Raw genomic sequence first — 23,448 nt, 5'->3', positions numbered from 1 at the left:
GTCAAAGTATTTGGTTGTTTTTTTGTTGTTCCGCCTCAATATTGTTAACATAAATTTATAATACGAAACTAAATTAATTTGTAACTTCTATGAGGCTGTAATCACTAACGTTCAGGTAATATTCATCTTTTTTCAAGGTCTTGTATTCCTGCACAGACATTACTATTAACTACGCAGGACGCGATTATCGATTTTTAAATCGATCCAGTATAAAATAAGAAAGTAGCGCACGTGACTGCCACTACGCCATTAAAGAGGGTGTCACGTGATTAATGGTCTCTAACTATAACTTTAGTTTCGATCGAATACTTTTCCTGCTTTGCCAAAGTTGCGTCAATCAATTTCCGGGGGCCTGCGGGGTCCGGAGGGAATAGACGTAAGTGTTTGCGTAAATGTAGTGTTAAAATTGTTTTTAACGTAAAAGATAACAAAACTTTCCTTAACAGTCCAGTGTTTTGCGTTTTATCTTTTTTAAGTCGTTTTATGCTTCTGTGGGTGCTTTGGTTAGTGTCCGGTTCCGTTCTGGAGACCCCCCTTTTGGTGCAACCTGTGGTCATTGATTAGCCTTTAATTTGTAGCTTTTTGCTTGTTTACCTTGTTTATTGAAACTGAAGATAGGGCTGCTTTATTTAAAATATAACTTAAAGGTAGAGTTGCTTTTATTGTTTGAAGTGTCAAATTATCTGTAGCTGTTCCAGTTCATGCAATGCAATAAGTATATTATTTTCTCAGAATTACCATGGAGAGGATAAATCAGCACTGAAATGGGTGGATCTGTTAGCCAAGTGTTCCAATCAGGAAGTGCACTACTGACTAATGGACATGGCCACAAAGTATCAGACTCCACCAGGCAAAAGATTCAAACAATCTTCGATGCCCTCACTGCCAACCCCAAGATTGGGGTGCAAAGATTAGAGGGATTACTACTGCAAATACCAAAGGTCAGTGGGTTAACCCAGAAATTGCTAGTTTATGGTACCCTCTATTGATCTCCTACCCAAACCATCACTCTCTCAATTTCTAATATATGAAACATTACAGAACGAAAATATCTTAGCAATTCATGATGAAAGTGGTTATAATTTGTTGCAAAAATGTGTGGGTGCCAATAATGTGGACTTAGTTAGGTGGTTGTTGGCAAGGCATAGTGCAGCAGATGTCAACCGTTTTCCTTGCAGTTTACCCTTGCATATTGCTTGTTTAAAAGGGTATATATGACCATAGAAAATATGAAACTAAATTGCTTGACATTTAATTATTTTAGTCATGAGGAATGTGTTGAACTTTTGCTTAAACATGGCGCTAAAATTGATTTGGAAGCCAGAATGTGCTGGCCTGGTCCTCACAGTAGTAATTGTGAAGAAAGGGGAAAATATTGTAAATGTATGTGTCCCACAGTTTGACTGGTTTGTTTTTGAGTATTGTTCTGTTCAGGTGCTTCAATTCCAAGTACCTCAATTCAAGAAGTCAACTGCATGGAAAGGGAAACCAGAGATAATCGGCCACCCAGCAAACTACAGTCTGCTATTTATTATGCCCTTGATGGGGATCAAGTTAACACATTAATAATGCTAGCACAACGCACTGAGGATCCTTGGGTAGCTTCTATTACACATTATCTCAGACATTTTTACATTTATCTCTGCGTGTAGAATGGAATATTTAGGACCAGGAAACCTTTGTTGCACTCTGCTTGCGAACGTAAAGCTTGGAATTGTACTGAATACTTGGTTCAGGAACGGACTGAAGAGATTCATATTTTAAAAGATGAATACTATCCCATTCATTATGCGGCCTCGAATGACCTCAAATTTTTAGAGTTACTGATTGATGCCGGTGCTGATACTACGGTGCGAACTTGTACTCAACAAATGACTTTGTTACATGTTGGTAAGTTTGTGGTTACATTACACATAAACTTATTTTTTCCCTACAGAAGTTAAAAAATAACCTAATTTGGCTGGAATCACAATTTTCCTGTTGTCATAACACTTCCATCCCCAAAAACATCACTTGTATGCATGTAATTTAAAAAATATGAAAATTCTATTAAATAGGTTGTTTTTCTAGTTCTCTTAGTTGCCCACAAGTCTGCTGAAGACACAATAGCAACGATACGACTGTTACTGGACAACGGATGTAAAGAGTTAATCAACGCGCCTGATAGTTTGGGCAATACTCCGCTACACGCTCTAATAGTGCGCTATGCCCTTGAAGAAGCTCAATACGGATACGACAAATGGAATAAATGGGATGTGCTCCATTTGGTGCGTTATCTTATCCAAACTGGTGCCAAAATGTCAATCAATCACACTGGCAACTCGGCAGTGGCGTGCGTGTTGAGGCACGTGAGAGATTGGGATGTATGCTATGAGTTACTTAACATGTTGCTGCATGAAGGAGGTAATCTTACAAAAATTGTTATTAATCATTACAATTACTGTTATTATGTTGCAGGGAATCCGAACGAAGTGGGACGCGATGGTTCAGTGCCTTTAATGGTCTGTCTAGTTCCTTTAATCAACAAAGATCCCCTGCACCACTTTACTCATAATATGAAGGTGTGCTATTTAAATTGTATTCGGATTCTTCTAGAACACGGTGCCAACCCAAACTGTAGCTACCGCGCCAACCTAACCCCCCTTCACGTCTTAGTTTTTGCGGTATCTGAAAATATAACTTTAAACTGTGATGTTCAGAAACAAATCAATTTCGAGTTTATCAAAAATCTTCTCATCCTTTTGCTCACCCACGGACTGGATCCTAACGTAAAAGTGAGCACTCGCACCCAACATATATTGCAATCCTGCATGGATATGATTCAGAACGTGCGCGATTGTAAGGATATCCACTACGTGTACGATTTAACTTTAACGTTAGTTCAGTACGGGGCTAATCCTGATTTGATCTTGAGCATGTCGGAAGCAATAAAAATCCACTCGGTACACTCGCAGAGCGTATGGAAAACGAAAAACTACATATTATACTACTACATAATGTTGGTGTCTCGTAAAGAGAATCTCATAATGGACCCTAACATGACTTTCTCCAAGATAATCATGTTACTCTACTTGGTAATGCACCATAAACCTTTATTTGAATGTTTAAAGATTTTACACACTCAACAGTTAAGTTTGGTCCCGGGAAAAATGACCGAACCTTTAACCTATATTATTCGAGAGTTGTATAGTAGGCCCAGGTCTTTAAAGCAAATATGCAGAGTTAAAATTCATAATTGCTTAGATCGACGTCCCGGTTTGTATATAAATAAGTTAAACTTACCCAATCAGTTAAAGGAATATTTATTAAGTTTTGATCCCTAAGTTTCGAACTGGTCTTTGCAGTTTTAGCTGGTACGATTATAAAGGCATTGTTATATATTTTGAATTGTTAATGTTATTGTTATATAATTTTTATACTTGTGATATTAAAAACGAACTGTCTACTAAGAATTCCTACTTTTACTTACCCCTTTTTCAGTAAAACAAGTATACAAATTTAAATGTGTCAGTGAGCAGAACGGATATTACGTCACTTAACGGTCTCTTGGCCATTATTACCCTTAAAATGTCAATGTCACGTGAACATTCAACCAATAAAAGCCAACAATTTCCGATTTTCAGTTGGAAACCTTTGAAATTGCCTCTACCAACAGACCTAATTATTTATGAAACCATTGCTAAATTTCTAACCAAAATCAATGTAAACAAACGGAGAAATGCCAGCTGGAATGTCCAAAACTGATCACCAGAGGGAGTATCTCTTACCTTGAAAGGCCAATAGGAGTAGCAGTATCACTAATCGGCTGAATTTGATCCAATAGAATTCAGTACGGTTATCGGTAACCAAAGCTCAGCCGATACAACGGTTGGAATAACGTAGATTTAAATGTTCGGTTTATTCAAATAGTTTACAATCTGGATAGCAATACACAAATACTTAATAGCCCTTTTATTAAATTAAAGAATACGAAACATAATAGAATAATGTACGTAATTAATTTAAAACTAAAAAGGTGGCGGTTTTAGAGTGAGAATAGAGAAACAAAAACCAAGAAACAAAACCAAATCTCCCAAAGAAAACTAACTCTAAGGATGTATGTGTACTTAAACAAAAATTGTACAACTTATATTATTGGGTAAAGACGACGAATTGGGTAAAATAACAAAACGCTTCCTTCACATATACTATATAGAGTAATTACATAGCAAAGTCTTACAAAATACATCTATTTAATATATTATGTCATTTAAATCCGAGGTGATTACGAGAATTTATCAAATTTATCACGTAACTAAGATTCCTAACAATATATGCGTACGTAGGTAATGTCGCACACACTACACTCCTAACCATAATAAAGTTCTTCAGTCAAGCTTTAATACAACAATAAAAAAATTAAAATATTGATGAGTTGATTCACTCTCTGGATACAAAAAAACTGACTAAATCACAAAATAAACTTTGTATGGCAATAAGTTGAATAGGCAGATACAGGGTTAGTTATAAGCTGCAAATATTGCAAGTTAACAGAAATCTTGACTTTAAAAGACCAACTATTCAGTCATGTTTGTCTTATTAAGAGGTTTTAACAAATAAAACCCTACAGCTATGTTACTATACCTAGTTTAGAGTCCGTTAGGGACAGACATGTTGGAGTAGTTCGAGTTTTTATGTGGGAGAATACTAGAACTTTGAATGAACGAGTTTATGTACTTACAAACTCCTTCACTAAAAGTTTACTAAAATCGATAATAATGCTCAAATTTTGTTACCTTGTCAATCAAATTGCTGAACTGAAAACAGACCAACCCATTCTGAAGCTACTAAAATGTTTCTCTTAGTTTTAATTCATTAGAGTGACAGTTTTCTGTTTTATGGTGTTTTTGTGTGATATTAAAATCACACCAAAACACTCATTTCCGTATTGTACCTTTTTAAATGTTTAGCTAGAGCTGAAACAGCTGCTGCTAAAAAAAAGAGAATCGTATTTACATTTATCGGGAAATAACAAATATATTAAACCCTTCAATTCCTATATAATAAGACAATTACAAACTAAAAAATAGTTTATAATATTTACATTATGCCAGCAATGATTTTAAATTATTAAGGTATATGATCTAAGGCATCTCGAAATGCGACTGCGTACTTCTGGGATCAACTGCATTGCATATTGAATGTATAAACGACGTGTATATAATACGGATCTAGGCGAGCACAAAATTGCGCTAAATTAGATTGTTGAGTACATCTTAAGATAGATCTGCAATAGTTGTTATTGTTTGATTTCCTGTGACTACAGTATGTATAACTAAATACTTACAGCTTGGTGCAGTCTGACTACTGTAGTTCCTCTGGATTTGGTCGTAGGTAAACTTAACAAAGGCGTCATATTGTTCAGCAAGCTTTGATGTCAACACATTATCATACTCTTCTCTGATCTCTGATTCGCGCTCTCTCAGCATTCTCTCGCAAATTAATCCCACCTGTATAACAACTTAATGCTAAATCTCGCCCATAGGATAGTGACAATGACATAATGATTGTCATTCCTATTCTATTACATGTAAACTGTTTTATATTTACAAATTTTTAAAATCGTGAATGTTTCTCGCTAGAGATGAAAATGAAATGAGAATGAAAATTATAACAATGAGAACTCTAACAATGAGAGCTGTCATTAATTTGAAAGTCAGTGTCAAGTTAAATTTAAAACTTTACTGTTTTTTCCAATTGGCAATCCTAATAACTTTTTCCTGTAATACCGTTTTAAAATGTGTTTATTGTTAAATTTGTGCGTTTTTCGGATAATTTTTTAATTAGTCCTATAACAGTTGAGGGATAAAAAATATGAGTTAAAGAAGTACATAGTTCCAGAGTGAGTGTTTAAGATCATAGATTTTAAGTTGTACAAATATTTGTAGGAAGATACAAAATATGCCATTTTTCTCCAAAGAAACTATACTTTCTTTCACCCTGTAAAAATGTATAATAGCTAATTTTTCAACAATTTGTTATCATGGTATATAGTTACCGTTTTATAGTAAGTGTTATGTGTTTGTTGACACTTTTCTGATTTTTTTTTCCAGCTGTAATTTGAATTTATTGATTTAGTTTTTGTAATTTTGATATTTTCAGTAATAAAAAATGCCAAAGTGTGACCACCAAAGGACCTCTACAGTTTCTTCCAAGAATTTTGGTAGTGGATAGGAATAATTAAAAATTTATTACCTGTTTGAAAGTGAACAAAGGCTTATCAGAACGTGATGGAGACACGTCACCAACCCCTTCACTGCCACTGCTGTCTGAATTATCCATCCTGTCCATTCTGTATTGGAGCTGCTTGCGTCGTTGAATTCGTTTCAGCTCGGCCTTAATGTTTGCAGCCATGTATTCTGCAATAAACATTTACCAATCAAAAATTTATTTTTAAATAAGATTTTTAAGCAGAAACATGTCTAACCTAACCTAGTTTGTGATTGGTGCAAATGCTTCACATGTGAACATACCATCAGTTAAAATGAATTGAATACCACAGTATCTGCTTAAAAGTGCTCTTTGAATTTTTATGGAAAGTGAACTGAAAACCAATTTTAAGGCCCCTAACTGTTGCCAAAATTGCATTTTAGGACTGCTGTCAGAATTGAATTTTCCATTATTCAATTCTATCAAAAATCTGCATTAAGCAAAGATGAACACAGTTATAATTTTATCACAATAATATTTTATTATTCTGACAAGCAAATTTACTTCAGAAAATCTTTCTATAAATTAAGCTCCAAGCTCTAGACTTGGTTTGGACTAGTGGCCAATTACACCAATATTTTTTAGGGCAGTGGTTTGGACTGTGACATTTTATGTTTTATTTGTCACATTCAGAACTCAGCTTAAACTTGCCTTAAAGATGTTGGTGCAATTACTGCAATTGGATATTACTACCCTAAAAATAAAATGGTAAGTACAATGGCAATTCCACTCAAATTATTCTTTATTTAATTGCTTAAAATAAAAATAGAGGTTTATCTGAATGCTTAGTCTGGGAAGCACAGTTAATCATGTGTTTGCCTTGTTTGGATAGAATTCTATGATCCAGCTAGCAAAATGCCAATACAGTAACCTTATCATCAAAGCTGAAACAATTTAATACTTCTTATGTTAGAGAACATTTAAGATAATTAGATAAACTAAGCAAGAAATCCACATAAACTATTTTTGGTAAGATATCTGACCACTTTGTATTATGTGCCCATAAAAATGTCAAAATTAAGCATGAAAGGTAACATGATATTCATCATACAATTGTACTTTTTTAGGCTAATAATAGGACAAAATAATTTAAATTAAAAATAAGTTGAGACCTACCTGGAGTGAATTTCGAGGTGAGTACATCTGGAAAAAGTGAAGGCTGGCCAGTTTGGGAAGAACTGCACATGGGGCCCGACGATGGACTACCGGGTGGCGACCGATCGCCGTACTTGTCTTTTTGCGTGGGACTGGTGCAGAATGGGGCGCAGCGCCTCCTTTTCGCCGGTCGGCCGCCCCCCAAGACCGAATCCCAATCGAAAGTTCTCTTCAAAGTTGCACACGCCATTTTTAGTTTTCGGTAAGATCAACAACGGTCAAGTCAAACGGAAATGTGGCTCCTACACTTCTCGTCGAAATTGATCGACCACGGCAAAAGCCAACGAGCGTTTCTCTTTGTCGAAATGGAAATTTTTCAAAAGGCTGCAGTAATAACGATGATTTTCACAAATCCAGTGGTTTTTAAAGCAGCCAAAATGGCGAAAAGCCCGTGTAGACAGAACTGACAAAAGAACAAACACAAAACTGACAGTTTCGGAAACAGATGAAATTTAACGCGTGGTGGGGATGATTTAGCGCATGCGAAATCATGATTAAAAACTAGAATGCATTCTTAATTATCGATACTCTCTAAGTCGATAACTAAGTTTTATTCGGCCAGTTTCGAGAAATCGAGTTAAAACATTGAACAAAGGACAGCAGGTTTTGTTGTTGACTAAAATACCTGATAACGTCCAATTAGAAGGTGGATAGAGATGAGAAATGTGTACGGTAAATAAAGATGAGTTCTCAATCCGGAAATATTCAGTATCATAATAAATGACCATCGAAGTAATGTTACTCCTTCTCTTGTTTAAATGAATAATTTTCTATTCAACTAGCGCAATTTTTAGGACATTTATTGCAGCTTTAACGTACCCTTTTCCTTTTAAGGATTAAGTTGATGAAAATGATTATTAACTTTTTGGGTGTGTGATTGTTTATTCCGATTAGGATATTTAGATTATTCAACTTTTTAGGATCTTTCTTCAGTTGGGAACCAACTAATAATAAAAAATTGGTCTTGGTCCCACTCCAATTTGAGCATATCACTAACCAAAGTAGCATACAGCCCTTCAATTTTTCGTTTCCGATTAATAGGCCGGACCCCAAATCAAATTTCATTCTGTACTAGTACTAGTCATAATTTTTAAGAATTAAATAATCTGCATAAAGATTTTTTAATAAAGAATTAACGATTAAGAAATACAAAATAAGTATTAACAATAAAGAATTAAGAAGTTAGGTAAACTCAGCCTTACTTACTTACTTAAGAATTCTGCTTTTCTAAATAATTTAACAAACATACAAATCCTACCATAACTTTAACTATTTTCTTCAACAAACTTTTGTAACAATTTTGTTGCAATAGGAATAACTAAATATTCAGTACCACTTTCGGCGCAACGTTTGCTTTTGATCATTTTATGGTCGGTAAACTCAGTTAATTGAGCCCGAAGTGCCAAATCCGAACTGACCAAAAACTCTTCTCTACAAGCCAGATACAAATGCTTAAAGGCCATACCTTGGTAAAATTTTCCATGATTTTCCAGCTGGTATCTGGCCACTTTCAAATAAATTTCCTTTGAGTTTTGTGTTAAAGACAAAAAGACATTTTTTAAGGAGGACATTGCTAAAGCACTATCTTGCTGTGTCAGCAAATTCATTTGGCATTCAGTTTCATGTTGATAAGGTAGAAATGAAGTCACATCCCACCAAGTGAATTTGAATTTGCTGAGTTTTTCATGGTCCCATATCAGGGGGCCATTAATATGATCAATGGTTGCCACTAAATGAATTTTTGGAGCACTGGCTAATGTTGATAGTAAGCCTTGAATTTTAACCCCTTTTATGGCCTCAATATTATTGATCAACAAGTAAATTCCAGAGGTTTTGTTGGTTTCCTCAATTATCATTTCTACAGCTTCATTTAAATTGGAGGGAGATTCTTTTATTTCAAGTAGTTCCTGACTAATGGCATCTAGTATGTGTTTTATGGTTAAAGATGGAAAAAATCCATTTACAACGATCACAGGCTTGTCTTGTAGGTGCTCTTTATGGAAGCTTGATAATAAACTTTCTTTTGAGCCAAGTCCATAAAGCAGTATAGAATAGTTTTGCTTTAGAGTAAATATCCATTTTACAAATTGTTTTTTGTTGTCATCAAATAACTGTTTCAAGGAAGTTGTGTGTTCTTTAGAAACAGTCTTCTTTGAGAGCAATCTGTGCAGTTCATACTGGGGTAATCTGGGTGTTTCCAGTTTATCTAGTGTGTTGTTTGAAGTTTGGTCTTTATTTGATCCAGAGTTGACAAAATAGTCTTCAGATGATATAGTGTATTTGTTGTTGGGTTTAATGGTTCTGCCACTTCTAGAAACTTTAACATTCTCCAAGTGTAGGGACTTGACGTTTGGCTTCTTTCCTTTCCTTTCATCCACAGTACTTTCACTATCTGAGTCACTACTTTGAGTTTCTGAACTATCCTCTTCTTCAGATAACTCATACTCACTTCCACTGTCTTCAAAAACTGCATTCAGTCCATTTTTCATTTCTGTACGTACTGCTTGTGGAGTTTTTATAGCTTGCAGTTTCTGAGCTAAACTGGCCTGTTGTTTACGTTTCTGGAAGGAAAACAAGTCTTCACCTTTTACCAGTTCATCTTCATGCAATAACTTGGGTTTTTCGGGGGTGCAGAGATCAATGAGGGCGATATTTTCCGCATCTTCGTCACTGCTACACAACGGCATTACAAAACCGGATTTTTCAAACTTGGAAACGTTTTGGGATTCTACAGCTTTCAGACTGGGTTTGGGTGGTCTTGATGATCTTCTTACAGCACCGTTACTGGATTCCGCCATTTTGTTTAATACTAGTTAAAGATAATTTCTAAAAAACTGCACAAAAGTTTCAGAATAACAACAGGCAATTCAAGGACAAGGGCTATCTGGACTATGTTTTTTTTGTGTGGTTTTCCCGGCAAAAATTTGTGGTGTTTACTCTTTTAAATTTAAAAAATGAGGTTAAGGTAACACAAATGACAGCTCAAATAATTTACTTTGTCAATTGTCAAACTGGACATTTTTCAGCTGTCAATAGTGTCAGTCTTCTTTAATGGAGGTTTTGTTTTGATTGTGCTGGGTGGTAAATAAAAATTTTACATTTTAAAGAGTTTTTCCAAATTAATATTATCAGTTTTTAATTTATACCGTAGTGGTTCTTTTTGAATTTGTGGTGTTTTATCGATCAACTGAAAAGTCATTAGTAAAACCGCAACCATTTTAAAATGGGTGCCGTTCTAGGTCTTTGTTCTGCAGCACAGGTAAATTTAGATTTTTATCAAGATTTGTTTGCTACCGAGATGACTGGCTAATGTAAAGTATTTATTGTTGCTGTAATTAAACACGCGGAAATATGCACTTCAACGCAAAAAATCTTATTAGAAAGTTGGATTTTATTTAAGACTGGTTGAGGTCATATGTTGTTTTAACCATATAAACCAGAAATGTTTATTCAAATAATTTTTTATAGCTAGCCTGTTGCTGTGGAAGTGCTGCCTGCTCCCTATGTTGCTCAGCATGTCCCTCATGCAAAAACTCCACATCCTCCAGGATCATGTATGCTCTAATGCTACTGGTGGGCACTATAGTTGCCTGCATCACCCTGGCCCCCGGTTTACAAAATGCTTTGAGGAAGGTGCCATTCTGTCAGAACAGCACCAGCACTGAATTTGTACCAGAATCAATTATTATCAATTGTGAGGAAGCTGTAGGATACTTGGCTGTGTACAGGATTTGTTTTATATTGACCTGTTTCTTTGCTTTGTTTGCTTTGATGATGGTTGGAGTGAAGTCCTCAAGAGATCCAAGAGCTGGAATTCAAAATGGGTAACACATTTTGGATATTGTCCTTGTGATTTAGTAGTTTTTCAACTTTCTATAAAGAAAATAGGGCAGAAAAGACAGCACTTAGACACTTAAATAAAACCAGAACAATTTTTAAGCCTTTAGCTAAAATTAACTTTCAAAATTATTTATTGTAGATTTTGGGGTCTAAAATACCTCATAGTTATTGGTGGTATAATTGGTGCCTTCTTTATCCCTGAGGGCACTTTTGGCATAACCTGGATGTGGTTTGGCATTATTGGTGGTTTCCTGTTCATTTTAATTCAATTGATTTTGATCATTGACTTTGCCCATTCCTGGGCAGAGGCTTGGGTGGGCAACTATGAAGAAACTGAGTCCAAAGGATGGTACTATGCCTTAGTTGGTGTCACTTTGCTTTGCTATGCCATTAGCATTGCTGGGGTGGTTCTGCTTTATGTGTTTTTCACTACAGTATGATATTAAGTATTACAATTGAATCCTTATTAAATGTGTAAACTTTGCAGTCAGAAGAGTCTTCTTGCAATTTGAACAAGTTCTTTATCTCCATCAATTTAATATTCTCAGTGATTGTCAGCGTTTTGTCGATTTTGCCGGCAGTGCAAGAGAAATTGCCTAGATCTGGATTATTACAATCCTCAGTTGTCACTCTCTATGTGACTTACTTGACTTGGTCTGCTGTTTCAAATTCTCCAAGTGAGTTTTCTTTTAACTCACTTAACTTAGGTTTGAATTTATTTAAAATTTTCAGAGGAGTGCAACCCAGGTTTATGGGGAATTTTTGGTGGACATACAAAGTCTGGCAGCAACAACTTTGATATAATTGGATTGATTATTTGGATGTGTTGTGTACTGTATTCTTCATTGAGATCTGCTAGCAAATCCTCGAAATTGACTATGTCAGAGAATATGCTGACCCATGATAATGGTGCAGGTAAATATTGTTACTTGAACCTTTTATTTGCATGCCACATGTTGCTTATAATGATTTTTTGTTGTGTCTGGTGTTCATAAGAAAATATGTTAATTTAGGCTTTTGCATGGGGATTTTTTAGAGCCATGGCATTATGTAGTGAATTTTTTAATTGTCATAAACTACTTCAAGCTTTTTTGTGTCAAATTTTGTTGGTGTAATAATGACAAAGCTTACTAATGTAGTCTCTGTTCAGTGACTTCTTGTCTTTTGTTAACTACTGTTTACAAGTGTCTTCAACCTTTCAAGAATTGTTTTAAATTGTCAGATGCCTCTAGAAGCATTTTGGAAGTGCCAGCTTTTTAAATAATACTGCAAATCTTCTAGAAAGTGCCAAAGGCTTCTAAAAGTGTCTTAAACCTCCCCAGACATGTTCTAAATTGTTAGAGGTCTCTAGGATCATTTTAAATCTGCCAGAGATATAAGTGCTACTGACAACCTTCTTAATATTGCCAGAGGCGTTTAAAAGTATGTTAAACCTTCCCAGACTTGTTTTAAATTGTCAGAGGCCTCTATGATCATTTTGAATCTGCCAGAGACCTCTAAGTGATACTGACAACCTTCTAAAAGGTGCCAGAGGTCGCTACAAGTGTCTTAAACCTTCCAAGAATTGTTTTAAATTGTCAGATGCGGATAGAACCATTTTGGAAGTGCCAGAGCTCTCAAAATAATACCGCAAACTTTCTAAAGACTACCAGTGTTCACAGTGTTCTAAGCCAGAGGCTCCTGATTATGACTGAAAATCTTTTAATCAGTCAGAAGTCATTGAACAGACTATAGATAATACATGTGGATGAGTTTAGTTGCATTTACAATTTATTGCATAAGTAACATTCTAATGTACCACATCTTTTGTGTAGTAAGAGGATCGGGGAGCGACAATCTAGTCATGAATGAAGGTATGTTTTTTTTAGAAGTTTATTTAAGTTAAGGTTTGTATTTGGGTCACTGTGTGTTTTAATTAACAGTGAAGACTGCCACTGTTTTTAGACTAAATAGATTTGTTTCACCATAATGCCTTGGTTACTTCCACATTTTGATTCTTTTAAATTAATTTAGTTTTTTCTTTCGTTTTTTGTTTATTCCCTTAATGTGAAGCTGCCTATACTCCTATCTCAGGTAACGATGGTGGAGAAAGCGGCACTGGAAAGAAAGTTTGGGACAATGAGGAAGAATCAGTGGCGTACAGCTGGAGTTTCTTCCACGTCATGTTTGCTTTGGCCACACTTTACGTTATGATGACTTTAACTAACTGGTACAAGTAAGTAATGTTTGTTTTTTTAACCTAAAATTGGTTGAGGGTCAATTAATGACAGTTGGTTAAAAAAAAACTGATTTTTTCAGGCCCAACTCCAATTTGGAAGAATTTCATTACAACGCCGCATCTATGTGGGTTAAGGAGATTTCTAGTTGGTTGTGTTTGGCTTTGTATGCTTGGTCTTTGCTGGCTCCTGTTCTACTACCAGACAGGGAATTCTAAATTTCATGTTTTATAACCTTTATGGTAAGTCTTTGTGTGTAAAATGTGCATAAATCAAAGCACTGTTTGTAGTTTGTGTTTGGTCAGAGAAAGCTAGAACAAACTAGCCAGTGTGTTGAGATTTACGCAATTTCTGCACATGTAGACTTGGCTTTAATCGCGTCAATTTTTGCGTAATATAAAAATATTCATTCAACAAATTTTGACTTATAATATTCAACTATGTAGAGTTAGTTAGATATTTTTATAATACCGCAAAACACTTTATAATATTCAAACAGTAGTAATGACTTGAAGAGTTTATAATAACATTCTCTGCTTCCTCGTATTTTAATATCTTCTTAACCTTATAGTTCGTATGCCACACTGTATTGCGGTAATATTAAATGTTTGTGATACTGATTTTGAATCAGCTATAATAAAAGTATATTGAAAGAGTTCATTTTGGTGGTGTGTATTACCCGTAAACAATTCAATACTAGTAATTACTTAAACGTTCCGACCCTAATACATTCATAATTAATAGACATATTAATGTGTTTGCAATTAATCAAATAACGTTATAGCTCAGTTGTACACCATGTGCTCAGTCATCGTGATATGCTTAAAATTGGTTTTTACAATCATAATATTTTTGAGCAACATTTACTCATGTTACGGATTGTACGTAGAGATTTACTCACCGAAACAAGTTATGCCTACAATCTACATAATTGACGCTACAACTCGAACTCTCTTGACAATATGTATTGCAACTAGCATGACAATTTTCAATGGAATTTCAATCAATAAGTTCATTGAACCATTAAAGGAGTTAACCGAAGACATTGAAGCAAAACGTAAATCCAGGATCATCAGTTTGTTGTACGTTTTTTTAGTAATAACAGTCGCGTGTCACAATTGTTTCATGAAAGTGTTCATATACGGCTGGAGCTACTACAAATACGATTGGATGCAAGATTTTGAATTTTTACTTTTTAGTTTTATTCTGTACAATTATGTTCAAATCCTCGATGGTATTTCAAACAGATTGTCTGCACTAAGCCATAATTTGAACCACATGGATATAAATGATATGAGTGCACAGTTGAGAAAGGAACTAGTGAAGCGTACACATTCTATAGCGATGAGGTATAACACTTTGTGTAAGAGCATTGAACAGATAAACGGACATTTTGGAGCCATTTTGATAACGTCAATCGTGTATTTGATAGTGTTGAAGTTGTTTTGTATTGTTCTTACTGTGGACTACACCGTACATAGAGCAATTATCGAGAGTAAATATCCATACTTTATTCAAGCCGTTACGGTTTTTGTTACTATATTTGTAGTAATTGTGGTAATAAAACACACTTATTTCTTTGAATAAAGCAACTAACTAAAATATAACCTTTCTAGGTTGATACTTTGTATTTGGCAACTGTTGGGCATAAAATCGACTTGGAGATAAACAAATGCAAGAAAGCTTGTTTTAACAATATCAGCAAATATTTACAGTTTTGTAAAGTAGACGACATTCAAATCCCAACAGCTTTTCTGCAACTTCACGATCAAATACAGTCTAAACATGTTTCAGTCAGTGCAGCCGGTTGTTTCGATATTAATTTGAACCTAATTGGCTTGGAATGTTCGGCTTTGATTACTTTGGGTATCTACGCACTGGAGTTTTTATTGTACTATTAAAATTCTTCAGTTTTCAACTTTTTCTTAAATGTATTTTTAACCACTGATTAAAAAAAACTGCCACTATACCATATTTCATTTATTTATTTTCGTCAGTTTTAAAATTAAGGAGTAACTTCTCCTCCGGTAATTTCTACCACCCAGTCGGAGTAAGCGGAAGCTTTACCGTACACAGATGGAGAATTGTGTAGTCCACAAGGAACTAGAACCCATGAAACAACACCAATAACAATTCCATCCTGAGAAAGGGGACCACCACTATCACCACTGCAAGCTGATTGGCCGGGATTAGTCAATCCGGTGCAGACGTTCCTGTCAACATCAAAGGGGTTTCCGGAAGCCCCCAAGAATCCGTCGAGGATGCTGTTGCATTCTGATAATTGTCAAATAATAATAATCGATTTCAAATTTCAATTGGCAATAGATCGGTGATGCAAACCTTCTTCTGGGATCAAAGGAAGATCAGCAAACTGCAAGTTATTGGGGATGGCACCATTAGGTATGGTTATACCCCATCCGGACAAAACGGCAGGACCACGTGCAATGTATCCTTGAGGTGGAATTCTGATTGGTTGAACGTTTTCCGCGTAGACCAAACTAGTGGCTAAGCGAACTAGAGAGACGTCATCAGGTGCTACAACGTTGTTTCTAGAATATTTATTTTGCATTGAAACTACTCCCACACTTATGTAAATTGTCTTACCCTGGATAACCTGGATGATTGAATATTTCAACAACATCAATGATTTGTTGGCCGGGGACACCTTGATCGTTTTGTAGAAGAATACCAGCTACGATTCTGTAGACTGGTCCCAAAGGTGTGCAGTGAGCTGCTGTGAAAACCCAACTGAAAAGATGATATTTTTTTTAGCAAAAAGTGGTTTGGCCCCGATGGAAAAGTACTTTGGAGAGACGATGCTTCCCCCGCAAATGTGGGAGAACGATCCACTGGCCGCTAGTCTTTGAAGAGAGGCTATGTAGGGAAATTGATTTCTTTCGGCGTTGAAACCACCAACTATACGAGTGTCACTAATTGGGGCTGGATCCGAAGGAAAATTTTGTGCTTTGAAGACAATTGAGCCGGGATGACCTATATGATACCACAGATGTCACAGTACTCTTTGAACTTCTACGAATTTTTAATACTTACCCAAGGCTGTTGCTAGCAAAGCACTAAACACTAAAACAATCCTCATTTTTCCTATGACGTAGCGTGCGTGTGAGCTCAAATAAGAATTACATCCAGTTTATATACCAACATTTAACAGGATTAAAACGTTTAATCTGTCTCCTAATCTGTAACTTACTAAAATAATTACTTTTCAACATTTAAAGTGGCAAAATGGATTATTGTATAAATAAGTTGTTGCGATAAATCATTCGGAAAGTCTTATCCAATAAGATAATATTTTAAAATAATAATTGTCTGGCTACAAACTATACGAATCTGATGATAACCAGAAAAAGAGTGTGACCTATTAATTAATCTCTTTATTCACTAATAAAACCTGCTTTTTTAAACTTACTTCATCTAATCTAGGCTTACTTAATGATTTAATGGGTTGTTAAGAGGAGTCTTTGCCATGCCCTTCTGGGTGGCTTTAAAAAAAACAAAAGTTTTCTTCAAATAAATAGATAATATGATTTATTGTAGTATTTTTTAGAAAAATCCATTGGGTTGGGCGTAATAAGGTTCTCTGGTCCAAAATGGCCATTCCGGATGTTTTCGGTGGCTGTAAATAAAATCAGTTTAGTTTTTGTGACTGGTCAAGAAAGCCGAAAGCTGCTTTTTTTGACCAATGATAGAAAAAACTTGTCAATTACCTGTCAAGTCCCGGAGACGAAAATCCAATACGGGCTCTTTCACCAACGTCCAATCCTTTCAGAATTTTAAGATCAATTTCGTTAAGGACAAAATCAAACAAATCAATGTTTTCTACAATCCTACTAGGCGTGTAGCTTTTTGGTATAATTACAATGTTGCGCTGTAGCAAGTACTTTAACATTACTTGGCAGGCAGTTTTGTGGTATTTGGCTGCAATTTTTACTACTGCAGGATCTTCTTGCAGATTTGACCTGAATTAAGGTACTATTAACTGATGAAACCACTGCATGGTAGATTAATTTACATTAAACCGGCTTCTTTAGCATAAGTTATCCGCCCTGGTGCTCCTAAAGGAGAGTAAGCCACCACCACGATTCCATTGTCCTGGGCAAATTTTACCAATTTGTGGTTCTGCAAGTAAATGTTCACTTCAATTTGCAAAGCGTCCGGCTTAATTCTGCAGTTTTTCAGGATTTTTGTGATCTGAACTGCATTGAAATTTGACACTCCAATACTTCGGGTCAGTTTGGAGTCCACTTGTTCTTCCATTTTCTGCAATAAAAATGTTTTTTTCCCTGGTTTGGCTGTATTCGTGCAATGACCGTACTTTCCATAGTGCTACTAAGTCTGTAGGGTGTGACTTTAAGCTGCCGAATTTATTCTCCGGATCTGTAGGTTCTAACCAAACTGGAAAATGTATTAAATACAGATCAACATAGTCTAACTGTAGTCGCTGCAAGGATTCTTTAAGGCAGGCTTCAACTCTAAAAATTGAATGCTTGATGAACTATACTGTTGTAATAAACCAGTTTCGATAATCTCAGTACTTTTCAGGTGTATTAGCGAAAAATGGCAATTTAGTGACTATAAACAGTTCCTCTCTTTGCACCCTTCCTTCAGAAATCCATTTCTTCAATACTTTACCGATGGTTTCTTCGTTTTCGTATATGTAAGCAGTGTCAAAGTGTCTGTACCCATTTTTTAGGGCTGTTTCCAGTGCCACTTCCAGGTTATCATCAGTAACTTTACCCTATAACAAAAAATATGTTACAATGGGTGTGTTATACTGATAACTTGGTGAATAATTTTGATGTAACTATAAAAAATACTTACTGCAGTGCCAAAACCGACGACTGGGATTTTGTAACCACCTCGAAGACTGAATGTTGGCACAGCCATCTTTACTACCATTTGCTTGATGTTGTCGAGTTGAAATAATCACCCAGATCTAACTCAGGTAGTTAGTAAAAAATAAACTTTATAAAATCCTCTTGAGATAACAAAATTTGATCATTTTATTAAATGTGGAGGCACTTCAAATTTTGTTGTTTGAAGTTATTTTAATACAACTTGAAAGTACTATATGCGTTGAAACTATAAATTGTGTGTGATTACTGACACTTGAAACTGGAATTATCTTACTGATGTAGTCACCTTCGTGTTTAGGTAAGTGATGATGGCTACTCAGAATGATTGCAGGTATGACATTAATTTACCACATGTGCAGTTATTGCGTAAATCACAGCACTGTTCGTAGTTTATGATTGGTCGAGGAAAAGCATCTTTCAGCTTGATTTGACCAATCACAATAACCTTACCATCCTTACCTTTTAGGTAATCAAATCGATTATTTTATTGACACTTCTGAGTGCTTTTCCTTTTGACATGTTGACACCTTCATAATGTTGAAACACATTCTACGACTCTATGATAAGAAAATTGTAAATGTTACTCGAATCATTCATCCTTTTAGGTTGACTCTATAATGTGTTTCAGGTCGTCAGACTGTATTCTACTCAGACCAAAGCGGAAAAGCCTAAAGAAAAAAAAGTCGAAAAGAAACCCACCAACTTTAAAAAATTTAAAATCTCTCGTTACAACCCTGAGGGACAACATGGCAGCAAACCTCACATGCAGGAGTATATAGTGGATGTGAATGAGTAGGTGCTCAATTTTTCTCATTTTTAATGTGATATTATAATAACTAACCATCAGTTGCGGTCCTATGGTTTTGCACGCCCTAGAAAAAATCAAACTAGAGCAAGACAGTTCCCTCACTTTTAGAAGATCGTGCAGGGAAGGAATTTGTGGTTCTTGTGGTATGAACATCAACGGTGTAAACAGACTTGCGTGTCTACAGTAATATCTCTTCACCAAAACTAAACAAAACCCACACAGTAAAATTTAAAATTGTAGGAAAATCAGTGCATTTCGAAAAATCAAAATTCACCCTTTACCCCATATGTACGTGGTTAAAGACCTTGTGGTTGACCTGTCTCGTTTCCTGCATCAGCACCGGAGAATTCGACCCTATTTAATTAGGGACGAGGAAAAATTTGATGAGGGAGACGAGTATCATTTGCAAAGTATGAAGGATCGTGAGAAACTAGTAGGTTATTTTTCCACATTTCCATTTAACTATTATTAATTAAAATTTAAAAAATTAAGGACGGTTTTGCGGAATGTATTTTATGCGCTTGTTGCTCCACTTCTTGTCCTGAATACTGGTGGCACGGCCATTCTAAAGAACCCAACGATTTCCTGGGACCTGCAGCCCTTTTGAATGCATACAGATGGGTAATTGACTCTAGAGATCAAGGTACCAAAAGCAGATTGGATGAGTTGAGAAATTTTTATTCGGTTTTTCGATGTCATCAAATTAATAACTGTACTAATTGTTGTCCAAAGGTGCGTTGAGTTTTATTGTAAATTGTAAAAATTGAAAAAATGTTGCTATGATTACAGAACTTAAAACCTGGATTGGCTATTGCCCAACTGCGCAAACTAATGGCAGGCTGGAGCAAGAAAAAGAAGCCTGAAATGGAGGGAGTAATCAAATCAGACCCTATTAAAGGTTCCAGACATCCTTGTTAGAAAACACGGACACAATTTAATAAATTCAATTTTTTATTGTGGATTTTTTGACTGGTTTTCTAGGGCTTTGATTGAGTCTGGCTCTATAGTGTCTCTGAATGTTGACTCCAAGTCTAGATACTTATTGAAAGCGCACCAATCTATGAGACGACCAGCTTCTGGGTGTGGTTCAGAACCCCACCACAGTTCGTTCTGAAAATCCAAAAATATACAACTATTCCCTAAAACAAAACTTGAATACCTTGACGTTTATTGGCAATTCATCCGGAGGTGGGCAAATGTTTCGATCGATGAATTGAAGAATCTCCTCATAGGCTATTTTACACTCTTCATCCTTGGTCATTCTATACAACATTACAATTTGCAAATTTAATATTTTGAGGGTGTTTAACATACACTTCAAGGATTTTTTCCAGAAGTTCATTGTCCAAAGGCAGTCTGGCTCCTTTAAGGACAGTGTAACATTCCTTTTTGGTAAGTTTGCCAGTCTTGAATTGATCAGTTTGCAGGAAATACTCTCGAAGACGCTCTATGTCATCCCATAAGGATCTCTTCAGTTCAGTTAAGGTAACGGCCCTATAGTGAATTCAGATTTAGTTATGCAGAATCAACGGCCACTATTCTTACCTTATTTTGGCTCTATCAAACCTAGGATTGTAACAACTGGCTGAAAAACCTCTTGCTATGGTTATCATCTCGTGTTCAGTGAAGTCTTCACCCATTATTTTGCATAGTTTTTCCCTATGTAACACTTTACTCTCTTTATATATTCAGGGACACACTTAATTTAATACCTCAAATGTGAGTAACTGATTACAGCAGACTCTTTAGGAATGTTTTCAGCTACGAAATCTTTGTAAATTGGTCGTAGTTTTTCCCGTACTTTTTCCATAATTCTTTTCAAGTTTGCTTTAGGAAACTGAGTAAAATGAATGCTTTTAATTGGGATTCAATACAGTTATGATGTATGGCTCACCAGACCGCAATTCACCTCCATATACCTCAAAGCATACTCATCAGCATCAGTCAGCACAAACTTAAATCCGTTGATGAACAGTGTGGCTCCGATAAACATGTGTTGAGGAGTGTAGCAAACTGGAGGTTTGCTGGTATAAATTTTTTGTCCTGGTAGTTGTACCTGACTTCTAGCAGCAAATGTTGAGGTATTAAACCCTGTATGTTTGGTATTAAAGCCTGCAAGACATAAACAACAGGAAAACTTACCAGAGTTTCTTTCAGCAACTTCAAAAACTGCTAAAGAGTCATCGGTTAGGTAGTAACTGATGATAAAGTTTCGAGTGCAGTTTTCTGGGGTTTTTGATACCATTCTAGCTTTGAAGCGCAGAATGTGACTGTCTAAACCTGTCCTGCTATACTAATTAGTCCATTATTGTTTAGGATTTGAGTGGTGTAAACTGACCGATCGTACAGTAGGAATTTTTTAAAGTCTTTGTGGGGTGCTTTAGGCTCAACAGTCATGCAGTTCTGGGCAGAATCTTCGTATGTACCGAAACCATTCCATGGTGGCAACTCTCGTTCTTTGGGTTGTGCAATAATGACTGTTTTCTTATTTTTGAGTGGGATAGGCAAAGGGTTGAACTCGCTGATTCCATATTTAGTGGCGTAGTATTCTTTCGTAAAAGCGTCACAATCGGTCAGAAGCAATTTTCTTCCGTAACAATTCACCACACCTGGAAGTAGCAGACAACTTCAGGACAAAAATTCAGATAATGTAAGCACCCACCTCCAATACTTAAATCTTCTTCGGAATAATATTCAGTGTTCTCACGGCCACAATCCAAAGGATCCACAATATAGCGTCTGTTGCTCAAAGTTGAACCCAACACGTTTAAAATGGTATAATTTGAATTACTTCCAACTGACGGCAACTCCTTATATCTGTAAAAACACGTTTGAAACTATAATTGATAGGGATGTTACTTATGTTGCAGTACCGCTTTGGGAGTTTACCACGTTTGAGAAACATAAATCCAGGTTCTCCACCGGCTTCCGACTGGAGTTCCTTAATTTCGATTGTGTCGTCTGCTAAGTAGTATCGGAGCTCTAAAAGGTGTACGTAGCCGTGTTCTGTGTTTTCGTCGTCCCAGTATGCAGTAAAGTGAAGGACCTTGATGATGCAATTTGTTTTAGCTCACGAACAAAACTATGTTCCTTGCTGTAATACTAACTTTTCGATCATTTTCCAGAAACTTTCCTAAACTATCTTTGGTTCTGTTGGGTTTCTTTGGTTGGTACGCATCTTTATCGTGGGTTCTTAATTCTGTGTATGGATCAGCAGGGGTGACTATAGGATCGGGTACCGAAATTCCACACCGGTTCAGAAAAGTTCTAGTAAACTTGTCGCAGTCAGTAATTTTAAAAACTCTTCCGTACAGCTCCACTTCTCTTCCGATGTTGAAGTCGATGATGTCGTAGAAATTCGCGTCCATAGGAGGAGGTAAACGGATACGTTGGCGTGAAATTAATGTTCCTTCAATTTACATTAATCTACTGATTCTTCATATTGATTTGTTTGTCTTACCCTGAGATATTCCACTGTTTTCTACTTTAGGCTCAACCACTTGTACGGTACCGTCTTCGAGAAAGTAATAAATTTTTACGTTCCGCACCTGGAAAGGCGACCCGCGGACTTCCTGCAAGGTTTCTTGGAAGAAACCGTCAAAAGCCAATATCTACAAAACTACTATACAAATTCCTGCTAATTTACAAATATATTGCAAGAAGTACCTGCTTATCAAACGCTATCCAACCTGGAAGTTCCACGGATTGTCCTCTGGGATAAATCGAAGGAAATTTATCCGATAAAGGACCGAACATATTAGGTTTCACTTTTTCGATAAGAGCCCGATTGCCAGTTCCTATGAACCCAAATATGGGGTTCAAGTGGAAGTTTTGCTTCCCTATCTAAAGACAAAATTGAATTCATTACTTGGTGATTACTGGCAGCTTGAAGCGCTTACGTTGGAATTGAAGGTAAACCCTGGTAAGAAGGGGAGATCAGGACACCGGACCGACATGTTGAAAAATCTAATTGCAGTTAAATTGTGAAAATACTTTAATGCAATAGCAGGAAAAGTGTAGATAGTTTTGTCAATATGACAAGGTTGTCCTTATCAACCACTTTCAACAAGTCTCAATTTTCTTATTATGATCACCTTTCCGTTTATTTGGGGAATATTCACCATTTCCAGGTTTCATGTAATTGAGAAGTGATTCTGTATTTTCACAATTTAATGTAGATCTTACTAATTTTCATGTTGCTCTAGCTTTTACTACTTTAGTTGCATTAACTACTTACAGTACTATGGCAATCTAGTGACGTCAGAGCACACAGTAAAATAATAAGCGGCTTATTACTCCTATCTTA

At 35.9% G+C, this 23,448-nt stretch overlaps 9 protein-coding genes and 1 long non-coding RNA gene across 18 annotated transcripts in view; 4 read left to right on the top strand and 6 right to left on the bottom strand.

Annotated features, from left to right (window-relative positions):
• Window positions 1-23,448, bottom strand: part of LOC145733513 (NADH dehydrogenase [ubiquinone] 1 alpha subcomplex assembly factor 3) — a 35,124-nt gene that overhangs the window by 4,060 nt on the left and 7,616 nt on the right. The gene's annotated exons all lie outside the window — the stretch shown is intronic.
• LOC145733497 (uncharacterized) lies at window positions 244-3,452 on the top strand. Of its 5 annotated transcripts, none has more exons than XM_081986350.1 (8): window positions 244-376; window positions 733-941; window positions 1,042-1,208; window positions 1,265-1,383; window positions 1,435-1,598; window positions 1,653-1,890; window positions 2,071-2,403; window positions 2,458-3,452. In XM_081986350.1, the coding sequence occupies exons 2-8, from the start codon at window positions 765-767 to the stop codon at window positions 3,321-3,323; spliced, it is 2,064 nt and encodes a 687-aa protein (XP_081842476.1). In that variant the 5' UTR covers window positions 244-376; window positions 733-764; the 3' UTR covers window positions 3,324-3,452. The 5 variants fall into 5 exon arrangements, with proteins under 5 accessions (XP_081842476.1, XP_081842479.1, XP_081842475.1 ...); XM_081986353.1 differs by lacking the exon at window positions 244-376 and adding an exon at window positions 383-647 and having other exon boundaries at window positions 1,265-1,377; XM_081986349.1 differs by lacking the exon at window positions 244-376 and adding an exon at window positions 383-647.
• akirin lies at window positions 3,937-7,833 on the bottom strand. Its single transcript, XM_081986377.1, has 4 exons — window positions 7,366-7,833; window positions 6,235-6,398; window positions 5,327-5,489; window positions 3,937-5,266 (listed from the first exon to the last, which is right to left on the bottom strand). Exons 1-4 carry the CDS (start codon window positions 7,592-7,594, stop codon window positions 5,256-5,258), a joined length of 567 nt encoding a protein of 188 aa, XP_081842503.1. The 5' UTR covers window positions 7,595-7,833; the 3' UTR covers window positions 3,937-5,255.
• Window positions 6,288-7,542, top strand: LOC145733518 (uncharacterized). Its single transcript, XR_014179223.1, has 2 exons — window positions 6,288-7,218; window positions 7,317-7,542. It is a non-coding gene; the product is annotated as an uncharacterized LOC145733518 (long non-coding RNA).
• Orc2 (origin recognition complex subunit 2) lies at window positions 8,512-10,350 on the bottom strand. Its single transcript, XM_081986357.1, has one exon. The coding sequence runs from the start codon at window positions 10,200-10,202 to the stop codon at window positions 8,670-8,672; it is 1,533 nt and encodes a 510-aa protein (XP_081842483.1). The 5' UTR covers window positions 10,203-10,350; the 3' UTR covers window positions 8,512-8,669.
• On the top strand, window positions 10,473-14,120 carry Serinc (serine incorporator TMS1). 4 transcript variants are annotated; one of them, XM_081986359.1, is made up of 8 exons: window positions 10,473-10,663; window positions 10,873-11,228; window positions 11,384-11,678; window positions 11,732-11,921; window positions 11,977-12,159; window positions 13,059-13,097; window positions 13,318-13,459; window positions 13,543-14,120. In XM_081986359.1, the coding sequence occupies exons 1-8, from the start codon at window positions 10,628-10,630 to the stop codon at window positions 13,676-13,678; spliced, it is 1,377 nt and encodes a 458-aa protein (XP_081842485.1). In that variant the 5' UTR covers window positions 10,473-10,627; the 3' UTR covers window positions 13,679-14,120. The 4 variants fall into 4 exon arrangements, with proteins under 4 accessions (XP_081842485.1, XP_081842484.1, XP_081842487.1 ...); XM_081986358.1 differs by having other exon boundaries at window positions 13,297-13,459; XM_081986361.1 differs by lacking the exon at window positions 13,059-13,097.
• LOC145733510 (chymotrypsin-2-like) lies at window positions 15,426-16,670 on the bottom strand. The gene is made up of 5 exons (XM_081986372.1): window positions 16,512-16,670; window positions 16,265-16,451; window positions 16,065-16,208; window positions 15,801-16,009; window positions 15,426-15,734 (listed from the first exon to the last, which is right to left on the bottom strand). The coding sequence occupies exons 1-5, from the start codon at window positions 16,555-16,557 to the stop codon at window positions 15,466-15,468; spliced, it is 855 nt and encodes a 284-aa protein (XP_081842498.1). The 5' UTR covers window positions 16,558-16,670; the 3' UTR covers window positions 15,426-15,465.
• LOC145733504 (1,5-anhydro-D-fructose reductase-like) lies at window positions 16,979-18,530 on the bottom strand. Its single transcript, XM_081986363.1, has 6 exons — window positions 18,300-18,530; window positions 18,014-18,216; window positions 17,794-17,950; window positions 17,491-17,738; window positions 17,186-17,437; window positions 16,979-17,094 (listed from the first exon to the last, which is right to left on the bottom strand). The coding sequence occupies exons 1-6, from the start codon at window positions 18,375-18,377 to the stop codon at window positions 17,022-17,024; spliced, it is 1,011 nt and encodes a 336-aa protein (XP_081842489.1). The 5' UTR covers window positions 18,378-18,530; the 3' UTR covers window positions 16,979-17,021.
• LOC145733508 (succinate dehydrogenase [ubiquinone] iron-sulfur subunit-like) lies at window positions 18,501-20,101 on the top strand. 2 transcript variants are annotated; one of them, XM_081986370.1, is made up of 6 exons: window positions 18,501-18,632; window positions 18,963-19,126; window positions 19,182-19,325; window positions 19,383-19,575; window positions 19,635-19,874; window positions 19,932-20,101. In XM_081986370.1, the coding sequence occupies exons 2-6, from the start codon at window positions 19,098-19,100 to the stop codon at window positions 20,058-20,060; spliced, it is 735 nt and encodes a 244-aa protein (XP_081842496.1). In that variant the 5' UTR covers window positions 18,501-18,632; window positions 18,963-19,097; the 3' UTR covers window positions 20,061-20,101. The 2 variants fall into 2 exon arrangements, with proteins under 2 accessions (XP_081842496.1, XP_081842495.1); XM_081986369.1 differs by lacking the exon at window positions 18,501-18,632 and adding an exon at window positions 18,755-18,907.
• LOC145733495 (EF-hand domain-containing family member C2-like) lies at window positions 20,076-23,179 on the bottom strand. Its single transcript, XM_081986347.1, has 14 exons — window positions 23,042-23,179; window positions 22,809-22,985; window positions 22,603-22,753; window positions 22,250-22,551; window positions 22,016-22,188; window positions 21,805-21,959; window positions 21,481-21,751; window positions 21,285-21,427; window positions 21,037-21,233; window positions 20,855-20,979; window positions 20,688-20,801; window positions 20,457-20,636; window positions 20,302-20,404; window positions 20,076-20,252 (listed from the first exon to the last, which is right to left on the bottom strand). The coding sequence occupies exons 1-14, from the start codon at window positions 23,096-23,098 to the stop codon at window positions 20,094-20,096; spliced, it is 2,307 nt and encodes a 768-aa protein (XP_081842473.1). The 5' UTR covers window positions 23,099-23,179; the 3' UTR covers window positions 20,076-20,093.

This window comes from Ips typographus, linkage group LG9 (assembly GCF_016097725.1).
Source record: "Ips typographus isolate SLU linkage group LG9, UJ_Ityp_2.0, whole genome shotgun sequence".
NCBI lineage: Eukaryota > Metazoa > Arthropoda > Insecta > Coleoptera > Curculionidae > Ips > Ips typographus.
Note: the sequence above shows the minus strand (reverse complement) of the source record. Positions and strands in the feature narration are given on the sequence as shown.

What these genes read in the sequence shown, in the direction of transcription:
- LOC145733497 (XM_081986350.1), top strand. Translation starts at nt 765, where the DNA reads ATGGGTGGATCTGTTAGCCAAGTGTTCCAATCAGGAAGTGCACTACTG. An exon ending in TACTACTGCAAATACCAAAG is followed by an intron (nt 942 to 1,041) that starts GTCAGTGGGTTA and finishes GAAACATTACAG; the next exon opens with AACGAAAATATCTTAGCAAT. An exon ending in AACGCACTGAGGATCCTTGG is followed by an intron (nt 1,599 to 1,652) that starts GTAGCTTCTATT and finishes CTCTGCGTGTAG; the next exon opens with AATGGAATATTTAGGACCAG.
- akirin (XM_081986377.1), bottom strand. Translation starts at nt 7,594, where the DNA reads ATGGCGTGTGCAACTTTGAAGAGAACTTTCGATTGGGATTCGGTCTTG. An exon ending in CACCTCGAAATTCACTCCAG is followed by an intron (nt 6,399 to 7,365) that starts GTAGGTCTCAAC and finishes TGTTTATTGCAG; the next exon opens with AATACATGGCTGCAAACATT. An exon ending in CTTTGTTCACTTTCAAACAG is followed by an intron (nt 5,490 to 6,234) that starts GTAATAAATTTT and finishes GTTGTTATACAG; the next exon opens with GTGGGATTAATTTGCGAGAG.
- Orc2 (XM_081986357.1), bottom strand. Translation starts at nt 10,202, where the DNA reads ATGGCGGAATCCAGTAACGGTGCTGTAAGAAGATCATCAAGACCACCC.
- Serinc (XM_081986358.1), top strand. Translation starts at nt 10,628, where the DNA reads ATGGGTGCCGTTCTAGGTCTTTGTTCTGCAGCACAG. An exon ending in GTCTTTGTTCTGCAGCACAG is followed by an intron (nt 10,664 to 10,872) that starts GTAAATTTAGAT and finishes AATTTTTTATAG; the next exon opens with CTAGCCTGTTGCTGTGGAAG. An exon ending in TGCTGTTTCAAATTCTCCAA is followed by an intron (nt 11,922 to 11,976) that starts GTGAGTTTTCTT and finishes TAAAATTTTCAG; the next exon opens with AGGAGTGCAACCCAGGTTTA.
- LOC145733510 (XM_081986372.1), bottom strand. Translation starts at nt 16,557, where the DNA reads ATGAGGATTGTTTTAGTGTTTAGTGCTTTGCTAGCAACAGCCTTGG. An exon ending in TTTGCTAGCAACAGCCTTGG is followed by an intron (nt 16,452 to 16,511) that starts GTAAGTATTAAA and finishes GGTATCATATAG; the next exon opens with GTCATCCCGGCTCAATTGTC. An exon ending in AATCATCCAGGTTATCCAGG is followed by an intron (nt 16,010 to 16,064) that starts GTAAGACAATTT and finishes TAAATATTCTAG; the next exon opens with AAACAACGTTGTAGCACCTG.
- LOC145733504 (XM_081986363.1), bottom strand. Translation starts at nt 18,377, where the DNA reads ATGGTAGTAAAGATGGCTGTGCCAACATTCAGTCTTCGAGGTGGTTAC. An exon ending in TCGTCGGTTTTGGCACTGCA is followed by an intron (nt 18,217 to 18,299) that starts GTAAGTATTTTT and finishes TTTTTGTTATAG; the next exon opens with GGTAAAGTTACTGATGATAA. An exon ending in TCGTCTCCGGGACTTGACAG is followed by an intron (nt 17,095 to 17,185) that starts GTAATTGACAAG and finishes TTTTATTTACAG; the next exon opens with CCACCGAAAACATCCGGAAT.
- LOC145733508 (XM_081986369.1), top strand. Translation starts at nt 18,869, where the DNA reads ATGTTGAAACACATTCTACGACTCTATGATAAGAAAATT. An exon ending in GACTCTATGATAAGAAAATT is followed by an intron (nt 18,908 to 18,962) that starts GTAAATGTTACT and finishes AATGTGTTTCAG; the next exon opens with GTCGTCAGACTGTATTCTAC. An exon ending in AACAGACTTGCGTGTCTACA is followed by an intron (nt 19,326 to 19,382) that starts GTAATATCTCTT and finishes TTAAAATTGTAG; the next exon opens with GAAAATCAGTGCATTTCGAA.
- LOC145733495 (XM_081986347.1), bottom strand. Translation starts at nt 23,098, where the DNA reads ATGTCGGTCCGGTGTCCTGATCTCCCCTTCTTACCAGGGTTTACCTTC. An exon ending in GGTTTACCTTCAATTCCAAC is followed by an intron (nt 22,986 to 23,041) that starts GTAAGCGCTTCA and finishes TTTTGTCTTTAG; the next exon opens with ATAGGGAAGCAAAACTTCCA. An exon ending in TTCTGGAAAATGATCGAAAA is followed by an intron (nt 22,189 to 22,249) that starts GTTAGTATTACA and finishes TGCATCATCAAG; the next exon opens with GTCCTTCACTTTACTGCATA.